Source organism: Strongylocentrotus purpuratus, unplaced genomic scaffold, assembly GCF_000002235.5.
Source record: "Strongylocentrotus purpuratus isolate Spur 01 unplaced genomic scaffold, Spur_5.0 spur5_scaffold_1, whole genome shotgun sequence".
In the NCBI taxonomy this organism is placed as follows: domain Eukaryota; kingdom Metazoa; phylum Echinodermata; class Echinoidea; order Camarodonta; family Strongylocentrotidae; genus Strongylocentrotus; species Strongylocentrotus purpuratus.
In genome coordinates this window covers 14,813,087-14,824,448 of record NW_022145594.1, presented here as the reverse complement: position 1 = coordinate 14,824,448, position 11,362 = coordinate 14,813,087, and the positions used below count along the sequence as shown (strand labels likewise).

The 11,362-nt window shown below is 34.1% G+C and overlaps 1 protein-coding gene across 1 annotated transcript; it reads left to right on the top strand.

Moving 5' to 3' along the window:
- The first annotated feature begins 360 nt into the window (after nt 1-360).
- LOC105438103 lies at nt 361-5,350 on the top strand. The gene is made up of 5 exons (XM_011665478.2): nt 361-418; nt 659-982; nt 1,875-2,165; nt 2,714-2,800; nt 3,068-5,350. Exons 1-5 carry the CDS (start codon nt 361-363, stop codon nt 3,109-3,111), a joined length of 804 nt encoding a protein of 267 aa, XP_011663780.2. The 3' UTR covers nt 3,112-5,350.
- Nucleotides 5,351-11,362: the final 6,012 nt, after the last annotated feature.

Here is an 11,362-nt window from a genome sequence, read left to right as displayed (position 1 = left end):
CCCATACGGTCCCCGCGTTGTGTCACGTTATTCCCGTTTCGTCCACGGTGGCCTGAAACGTGGTTGCCGTGGCCGCCGGGAACATAGTGTAAACGTAGCATAAGGGTTAGCAATCAAAAAAGTGTAACAACAGAGGAACCTGTTGAGCGTGTGAAGTGAATTCAGTTGTTAAACGCGGAATTCGCGCTTTCTTCCCGGTATCGCGCGTGACGCCGGTTGACCTGTGCCCACTTTGCTACCGTAAACCCCTGTGATTCTACCAAAACACAATACCGCCCCCTCTTGTCAACAATCAGCACCTACAAATCATCATCTCACACAGACCCCCGAAACTCATTTCCCGCCACAATATTAAACACAATGGCGACATTGGCATTTGAACTAGGACTGCTCGCGTTGTTTTCCAGTGTAAAAACAGGTACTCTGAAATTCGTTGTTAGCTTTCTACACTTACTAACTTTAATAACATGTGTGAATGTGTTCTTTGGCCTTTTGTTTAATGTGAGCATGTCAATTCATGTCTGTAGCCGGACTGCATGTGCTGCTACGCTATTAAGCATAGTTAAACTACTTTTGTGCACGAGCAGTCTTTTTGATCAAAGCAGGGTTTTGTTCTCTAGTGATTCCCAAGCCTTGCACCATTTATATCTTATCTCAGAAACAAGTGGACAGATGATAACTGTTCCGGTACAGCTCCACACCACTGGTAAATTACCATGCGGATGCCCTGTCTCTCAAGAATCAACCATTTCAGTTCAATGGTACGAAAGCAGTAACTCAGATGTCTTTGTGAAAGATGGAGAAGCCCTTGCATGGTGGTACGAAGGAGACACAGGCAGTTCACAGGGGTTTGGAATCAAAGATGACTTCTCCATGGTTATGTACAGTGTAAATGTAACCAACGGAGGCTTGTATAGGTGTATCGTTACTCCAGTCGACTCTAGAATTCGGTGTACGCATGATGTTAAATTGATCATATTTGGTAAGTTGTTGTGTTTTTGTGTAATTTCGTTTCAATTGGAGCTCGTTGTTAGGTTCGCTGCCTAACGCCCAAAACATGTTTAATTAATGACACTCCAAAAATAGCAGACGACTTTACTTCAAATATATTCCTTCAATAAACAACGATCAATTATTTGTCTAATTACTCTCCCAACAAATATTTAAACGGAATGTTGCAGTTTTTCCACATAAATGCACCTGTGGATGTCATATTAATTAAAATATAGTAATAATAGTCTTAACTACTGTACCTAATGAAAGAGTCATGTAACAATGGATTACTTTTCCCCATTTTTGTTTCACATGTCTCAATGCATTTATTTACCCCAAAGAACAGAAACGCTTTTGGGACGAAACACATTGCAACGTTCTCAGGGTATTCTCTGCTAAGGTCTAGAGAAAGATGTATACTGCTACATTTTACATTTCCAGATGAATTACTCCCCTATAGAAGCAAATGAAATGGCTAAAGAAAAGTTCCACAGCGATGTATTAATATTCATAGCTGTAGGTCCAGATAATAGCGATGCTAGGGTACTTATTTTAATAGTAAGCGTATTCCCAATATAATATTCATATGATTAAGATATAAATATAACTACACCAAAGCCTAGGTCAGTAACCGCATGTAGAAAAAAGTACTTCCGCCTATCAAATTGTTTCCCTTGAAAAAATTCCCTATTGAAACCTGCATTTAAGCTCGGTGGGTTTTTTGTGTGTGGATCTTCTCCTTGTTCGATCTCTATGTAAACATGTGTGTGTACACATGTATGTATTGACAATTATAATTTATATACATATTTCTTGTATTTTTGTGCATATGCACATGTACATATTATACAGGCGTACTTGTACATGATCCTTTTTTTCAGCCAATCCGGACACCTCTCCTGTGATTGAGTACAATCGGCAGACCAATGGTTTCAACGTGACCTGCTCCATAAGTAATGTTTTTCCGATGACCTTCCCAATACTTACAACCAAAGAAGGGAATAGAACAGCATTTATCAACAGTGATGGAACATACAACACTACGGTGACCAATTGGTTTGCAGCTAACGAGACGGATATAACCATAGCGTGTCTGTATTCCAATTTGAACTTCACGATTATGTCTTCCCTGCGTATTATTGACAGTGACAGCATCAACCAGAACACGACACGTAAGCATATACAAAATACATAAATACATATTAATACACAATACATTTAGATGTGTGTATATGCATAAGCATGTATACAGGGAGTGAGAGAGAGAGAGAGAGAGAGACAGTGAGACTCAACACAAAATACCAAACTATACAAATTATGTTAACATGTAAAACTCCGTAATGGAGTTTTTTTTACGGAATATCACTTTCGTGTGCCTATTCTCTTTTAAAATATTTAAAGTCGCAGAACAATATGTTACCATATATACAAACATGCATAAATACTTTATTATATATGACTTATTTCTCATATATACAAGTTGTTATTATGTTTGTCGTCATTGATGCTTGTACAGGGCATAGATAAACTTTTGTTTAGTATGCGCTTTATAAATATTGTATTATTATTATTATTAGTTATTATATACACACTGCTTATCTTATAACGGCTTAAAATATAAAATATTCATGTACGATCACTTAATGAGACGTTGTATAATTACCTACGACTTTTTGTTTCAAATATGTGAATTGCCTTATATTTACTTGCATCAATACAGACACCGACTTAGTACTGTGGATGGTATGGATAATCCCCATAATAGGAGTTCTCTTTTTCGTCGTCATCGTTTATGCCATCAAAACTGGTATGTATTCAATCTTTGTTTACTTAAGTGCCTTGAAGGATGCTGAATCTAACCGTTGTGAAAATTTGCTCCTTTTTACAGAATATCGGTTTATAATTGAACAGTTTCGTTCATTAGGGGATAATAATAGTGATGGAATAAATAATGATAATAATGGAATTACAACTATTCCTACTAAAGTTTATTCAACTTTACTCCTGTTATATGACTTTAAATGACAAACTTTACTAATCATCCCCTCAATGTGACGTGTACTATTTATTCCAGCTCTGCGTAAAACCATACGGAACAACACAGAAGACATAGATTGAGATAAACACCATAAGGGAAAACAAACGAAGAGGATAAGCAAGCGAAATCCAATAGGATTCTGTTATTGTGCTAAGTTGTTTCATGCAGTAATCCCGTTTATAATTCCAATACTAATATTTTTTATTATTCTACTTATATATCTTGCAACAGCAAGACATTTCACTGAAGCAGGCGGACAACTAGAAGGAAATATTCCAGCATATAAATAGCTGATTACATTGATTTTGTCGCTGGATCGTATCTATAAAACTTGACGCTTCACTTAGCAACAATGTTTGAAAATGGAATGTCAAATCTATTTGTGCCATATTTTGGTAACAAAAGCGTGACGTAAAGTCAATTCAAGTTTGAAATGATAATTATGGAACCTTTTTATTGTGTGGTGACGTGCATTTGAATAAGCTAATAAATGAGGGCGAATATGTGTTTCCCAGGTGACAAGGGCGTACATGCTCAGATTTGGTTATGTTCTGTTTTAATTTTTATTGTTAATATTAATATGATGACTATTATTATTATCATTTTCATTATTTTCGTCCTAATTGTTCTTTTATTATTATCATTACTCTTATATTAACCGTAATAATGATGGTGCCGTTATTGTAACTTTTGAGGACAAGAAGGGATGTTTTGTATGCAATGGCTACATGCCATTTCATGATAGATTTCAGGATAGTAATTTGTAATCGTAATTCTCAACAATATTGACGTTTTTTATGCATGGGGCTAATGCTTATTATGCTTGTATTTGAGGTGATTTGAATGAGACACTTCTAGAGATACTTACCAAACCAAACGGTTCTTTTTATTGATAATTTTAATGTTTCCACACAATATCAGTTTTGTCATTTAGATTTTTACTTTCTGTAGTAAAGGGTCAGATACAATTCATTGATCAATCTAGCAGATTCCCCTCAACATTTGAGTGGGTTGATACAGCTCATAACTTTTCAGATCACATAGCAGTGATTTTGTGTTGGGTTTCCAGGTATCTGAATTGTCAGAAAATGATATATGAGTAGAGATCAAAAGAAAAGAAGGACTTTTGTTGCTGGAAATTTGCTAAAAAGAAAGACATTTCCAGATGAGTTAAGAATTGAGAGAATTGTTAGCTGGATGCTCATAAAGTATGGGAGTCATAATCAATTAATCAATGTATTCCATGAAAGTATTACAAACGCATGTTTAAAATGATGCGAATAATTTGGATGATATACCTTCTTGTGCTATTAATTGTGAATATATGAAAGTGTGTGTTAGTCATACTTATTCCAAAATTCATGTTAAAATACTGCCAGTGAAGTTTGGGTAGAACCATTGGAAAATTATTGAGTCATTAATAATGAAAATATCTATGTAGAAGTGATCTATAGTTATGTTCTAGAAATCTACACCTATGTATATGATTATGGCAAAATAGACTGTTTCATATTTTGTTCATGATAAGAGTAATATTTATGATCCTGTTTAAGATGCTATTAAAGTTTTTGATATAGTGAATTTCGTAAAACTTTTTGAAATCATGTTACGTAAAGGGATCTGTCCTTTGTTCTGCAAGCTGCTTTTGAATATGTGTTTGGTTCCAAAGATTAGACTCAGGTGGAATGGAATTTATTCGTAGTTTTGCATGGTTACAAACGATGTTAAACGAGGTGGGATTTTTGTTTCATCCCTGTCTGTTTTGTATGTATATTGACGGTCTCCTTCAATAGTTAAAGGCCAGAGACTGGGAAGGCCAGTAATAAAATAGATAGGGGAGAGAACAAAAAGAGAAATAAAGCAAGAGATAGGGAAGAGGAATGTCATAATAATAGGTGAAATAAATTGTGAAGATGTTAAAGAGTTAACAGAGTAAATAATAAGATAAGACTGATTATAACGTAGAGCAGCAACAATGGAGAGACAAAGAAGAAGAGACAAAGACAAAACTCAGTAGACAAAGTGAAGATAGAGAGGGGAGAAAACAAGTGATATACATTAGAGAATGAAAACTGGCTTTTAAAGGAATACCATACAATCCACGCAGCATGCATTACCTACCAAATGATTTAAAAGTGAATGTAGTTTAGAGTCATACATTTTAAAGAGATATATGATTGAATCTTATCATTTCTGTTTAAATTATAATTATGAACCAGAGGTGACACTCCATGTAATTTACTTTGAGTCGTGAAATGAGATAACCCTTAGTACAAGAATAGAGAAATAAAATAATATGACTCATCGGCATCATGATTACCACACGAAACAGCATCGTTGGCACAATACAGAGAGAGAGAGAGAGAGAGAGGAGAGAGGAAGAGATAGGAAAGTAAAACGGTGAAGAGAGGAAGAGACTTGCACGTATTGCGAATCAGAACAGGGGTGAATCTAGCTTTTTGCTAAGGGGGGGGGAGGGGTTGACCCAATGGCTATGTGGAGCACCGTCTATGAGCCCTGTAGCGGCGAGGCGGTTTTGAGGTTAATTCACTTGGCAGCCGTAGGGGGGGGGGGGTTGTTAACCCCCTAACCCCCCCCCCCCCCATAGATCCGCCCCCGGGGAAGTAAATAGTGGTCAAACATGACCCTAACTCACATTATTGCAGTATGTAGTGCGCAATACATATTGAGCGAACGTCAGACATCGTTGCAGAATGGATTTAACATATGCAATCTACCCTTGATTTACTTCCTAAAGTAAATGACGTAGTCTTTTCACTTGAGCGGGTTACAATTAGTCTTTCCATGTGATGGTTTTTATGCATTACATAACAGGACAAGTATGACAATGTTTTATTACAATTGTTTAATTTACTAATGGATGTAAGAACCTGACAGCCCATGTCCCCTTTGATGACTTAGCACAACATTTACGAATCATTTTCACTAAAAAAAAATTCGTATATGCAAAGCAGGTGCCTTTTTCATTGAATTTGTAAACCATTTTAAATATTGTCCTCCTCCTCAGCAATAGCATTACAACAATCCTTATTAATATATTTGAACGCTTTGATCCCCTTCACTTTGCATAATTATCTTCAGTTGTTATGCTTGTTACTATACCCTATTTGTAGAACATAAATCGAACTTAAGATTATGGATTATGATAATAGGTCATACCGTCGTGCTAGTTGATTGTGGTTTTTATCGTATAAACGACAATATTTGATTTTTTTAACTGTCACATCATTTAATTGCGTAACTAATCCTCTGATCAACGATGTCGTAAACAATGCATGAATGTAAGAAATATATTTATTGTTATTCCTTTAAAGTCACCACTGGTGCTTTTTATGCAAATAATCTACAGTGTACAATGGAAATATAAATACATTGCTGCCATAAAGGACCATCATATGTATAACGTCGTTTTAATTAGTAAAAAACGTCATTTTCACCTTCCTCACCCCCGTCTTTCCAATATTATCCATTTTAACAAAAGCGTTTAGAGTTCTTATAGTCGTGGTCGAAATATGGTTTCTATTTCAAATAGTCTGCTGATGTGTATCTGATTAATGAACGCATGCATCCTTTCAAGCAGGATGCTTTTATTATGAACAGGAATCAATGTATGCGAGCCATATCCCCCATTAAAGGTAGTGATAGCCTCAATTACAACTCCTATCATAAACTTAAACGAAATCAACTCATGTGATTAGGTGTATGATGGCAAATTTTCTCTAGAAACTCAAGACTTTATTTTTAATCGGATTTTATTGCAAATTTCACTTTTTCGTTTCTACTCTTTTCTACTCTTCTTTCCTTATTATACATATTTTTTAAACAATATATAACGATGCAATGAAATGCATTTTGATGGTTTTAAGATGAGCATTTTCTGTTGCCGACATAGTGAATACATTTTATTTTGCTTTCTTGAAAGAAGAAACGTCACAGCTATATTAACGCTACTTAAAGAAAATACTTGTTTTTGCGTAATTTGCTCAGTAATGGCATGAGAAAGTGATTTTAAAAAGGGTGATATGAATCTCAATACACGAAGAAAGGAAAAGCTGCGCAGCATGTTATTATAATCATGTGGTGGGAGCTACACTCCTACAGGCCAAACCAGAAGAAGAAAGGGTGCTTTGATCAGGATTTTTGACGAGAATGATTTGAATAAATTGTCCAGATAAAATCATGCTTACCCCACTCACGGTCATTTTGGCAAGTTTTTTGCCAAATCTTATCGTTATGGTCACCTTTAAAAAATAACTATGTTTATCATCAGCAAAAAAGATTTGATAGGCCCTTTTCTACGTTACAACACAACAAATGTGCCCTTATGCTAGAACATGTGTTAAAATGTACCCTATCAACAACAATTATGATTCATGATGAGGAAGATTTACTGAATGGTGCTCCTTTTTTTTTTGACGTCACATTTCACGTTTGGGTAATTTTGTTATTTGTGTTCTATCCGAAGTGCATAACCTTAGAGATTTAATAGCAAACTGTACATCACTTAAAACTTATGAATTTAAGTCAGGGTTTGATACAGAGTATATGTCGAACAAATCGCTGATTCCAGAAAAAAAAAATCCTTTCCATTGCATGATTGTCCACAAGTTTGACCGTTCCCGCCATTTTGTCAACCTTGACCCAAATTGACTATTAGGGTGATTCATGTGACAATCTATTAAGTTTTCATTTAGATTACACTCAGTCTTTCTTTTTACGGGGAAGATATGGCAGTTTTATTTATTGACCTTATTTTCGAAGCTCTATATGTATTGGTAACTTTTGGGTGAAAAAAGACAGTTAGTGTCATATTTGATGTCCAACAATTTAAGTAAGAAACAATTGATGGACGGATTTTGACACCTAATTTCTAGATAAGAATAGGTTAGGATCTCGAAAGTCACCAAAAATGGCTTTTGACACCTACAATTTATAGATAAGAATAGGTTAGGATCTCGAAAGTCACCAAAAATGACAATTGACCGACAGTGGCATATAAATGACTGTGGCACCCCCCCCCTTCTTACTGTATCTTATCTACGCTTCTTTAAACTCGAGGAAGCAAGATGACCGACCTATACATAACTAAAAAAAATTCATCCCCCAAAAACGTCACTGTTACGCATATTTTACAAGGATCGAAGGTGTAAAGTTTCGAATGTTAAAAGTGAATTGCGGTTTTCTTCTTCACACAAAAAGGCGGGGAATTTAGAGCGACAGACGAATTTTTAATTTGTTTGTTAACGATGAACCTTTCAAAATATATTTTCCTCCTATACTAGGGGTGCAACATTCCCCTGGAGACTGAGTAAACTTACAGGGAATAAAGCAACGATAACTAAATGTTCATTCTCTTATTTTTAATGGTGACACACTCTAAAATGTTATGTATATAAATTGGTCCTGAGGCAATTAACACGCTGGTGTGTGGGGCTCATCTTATTCTTACTACTCCCTCCCCCTTGTTGTGCACACCTACAAGTGCCGCTCAAGGCATGTGCCCCACCTGCACCATTCCTCCCCCCCCCCCCCACACACACACCTTTATACGCTATTGGGTATGTTTTTGACCAGCCAGATGGTGAATATTGGATAACCTGTGTTTATCTTCCCCCTTATAAATTCTGATTAAACTTAAACGAATAGCAAATTGTTCAGCTAAGCCATTCTAAATTATTCTAGAAATCATACACAATATTAATTTGGGTTAAATTCTTTATTATCATATACACATACAACAAATAAGGGAAAGGTATATTTTGTGTCGATTGTACACAATTGATCTATGCGTCTGCATGTAACTATAGAACAACAGTATACAATATAAACCTCCATAATTTGTGTACACAATAAAATATTACCTGTGTGAACCATATCATGAAGTCATCTTGTCAACGATGAATAGCGTTATACCCTTTACTGTAATGAGTGTTTTAAAAGCTTTACTTCATATACGCGGTATGAGCTGTCAGGAATGGAATAATGAAATTTGTAGATACTTTTTTCTCCAAGGAATAATGAAGTTTGTAGATTCTTATTTCTTGAAGGTCTAGTTTGGCATTAATCGACACATATTTGAATGAATAACGATTAAGAATAAAAAAGACAGAAACAAAGAGGTCCTAAATCGATCATATAGACTCACAGGGGGGGGGGGGGGGGGTTCATGCAACTACAAATAAAAAGATCAATGACAAATCGACGGTCGGTTGACTTCAACGCTTAGTCACGACCCAAAACCTGCCATATTTTTCAGAGCGTCATTTCAAGGCAACTTTAAATTAATTCATTGGCCGCCAAAATAAAAACTGGAAATACATATAATTAAAATATAACAAGAAAAATACAGACAAGATTTTATTGTAAATGGCTACTTAAAAAATATCCTAAAATATATTAACACCCTATCTATATACCACATTGTTTTTGTTTTTTCTTATTTACTCATATTTTTCTCTATTGTACCAAAGTTGTCCATGCTTCTGCATGTAGATACTTTTTTTTGTTTTCAATGATATTTTATTTTCTGCTTTTCACAAACAAGAACAAAATTTATAATAACAAACAATAACAAAATCAATACATAAAATAATCTGCATGTTCATATTATTCCATAGAATATGATTTTACATTCACAGCTAAATAATACAAAAGAACTTTTACTATTTACATCGATACTTACACCAATGTTCAAGACACTCCTATAATGTTTTAAACAAAAGATGGCGCTAGACCGCATTTGACAAGTTTTTTTCCTTTTCTTCCTTTCCCCAATAATATTTCATTTTCTCCATTGCTTTTCACAAACAATAACAAAATCAATACATAAAAAAATCTGCATGTTAAAATTATTATATAGAATATGATTTTACATTCACATCTAAATAATACAAATTAACTTTTGCTATTTACATCAAATAAAGGATGAAACATGCATGCATGAAAAAGGCATGAACATAAAAAGACATTTAAGAGAAGAAAAAAAATGAAAAAATGAAAAATACTTACATACACACATACACACACGTGCACAGACACCCACTTAAAACATGCCTACATTTCGTGGGAATCTCGACCATTATATCAGCCATGTCCATTCCATTGCTTCTATTCGCTTTCCTTATTTTATCTATTCTGCACGAAGCTATTCTAAATTGTCCCACTTTCTAAAATGATATGTGAGTGTACCTCGGTCCCCAGCTAATTTCTTCTCCTCCTTTCTATTTTCTAATAATCTTTTCTTAATCTCCAAATAAGTTGGTGGTTTTTGTCTATTTTTACTATCTATAAATATCATATATTTTATCAAAATTATGATATGATTTAATAACTGTTCCTTCCCTATGTTAAACTCAACTACCCCTACATGGATACCTTTCCAATTTATATTTGTAATCTCTACTAAATTAAATAAATTCCCACACTCTTCCCAAATTGGTTTTACTTTCTCACAAAGACAAAATAAATGCTCATAAGTTTCTTCATATTTACCACAAAAAGAACATAAATTACTATCAACCATTTTAAATGTATATAAATGTAATTTAGTATATATAATATTATAAAGCATTTTAAATTGAAATTCTCTAAGCTTACTATTCAATGTGCACTTTCTAAGTCTTAAAAATATTAGTTGTATATCTTTTCCATGAATATTATAAGTCTGTTCTAAATGTCGTTCTGCATACGATTTTTCTACTCTCTTATTTAATAAAAAAGCGTATATAATTTTTGAGGTTATTTGATCTAACATATATACCTTTTCAAACATAATAATATCCATATCTAATTCCCTATCTATATTTGAGTGAGTATTTTTATTTAAAAATTTTTTCCATGAAGACGGGATGCCAAGAAAAATATGTTGTATTTTACTAATTTCTAAACTATTTAAACCTTTTCTTTGAAATTCCTCATTAGATTTTATATTACCTTCCTTATCAACAATATGATGCAACTTATACACATTTTTGTTAAATAATCCCTCATCAAAAGGAACATGACCATCGATAAAAACAAATCTATTACTATAGATAATCTCATTCCTCCTAGAAACGCTTTCCTTTAACAAAAATATTCTCGTAGCCATCCAAACATCCAACATGTCTCTATAAAATGCTGGTAATACTAATTCAGATATACCTACGGTTGCATTATTATAAAATATCAAAATTCCTCCAGCATCTTTAGTTAAATAATTAAAATATTGTTTCCATCCCATGTTTGCATCCCCCGTTAAAAGTCTCTTTACCCACATAATCCTCTGCACTAAAATAAATAAATGAAAGTCCGTTAATCTTAGTCCACCTC

Coding starts and splice junctions, on each gene's coding strand:
- LOC105438103 (XM_011665478.2), top strand. CDS start 361: ATGGCGACATTGGCATTTGAACTAGGACTGCTCGCGTTGTTTTCCAGT. Junction 419..658: donor GTTTTCCAGTGTAAAAACAG/GTACTCTGAAAT, acceptor ATCTTATCTCAG/AAACAAGTGGACAGATGATA. Junction 983..1,874: donor TGTTAAATTGATCATATTTG/GTAAGTTGTTGT, acceptor CCTTTTTTTCAG/CCAATCCGGACACCTCTCCT.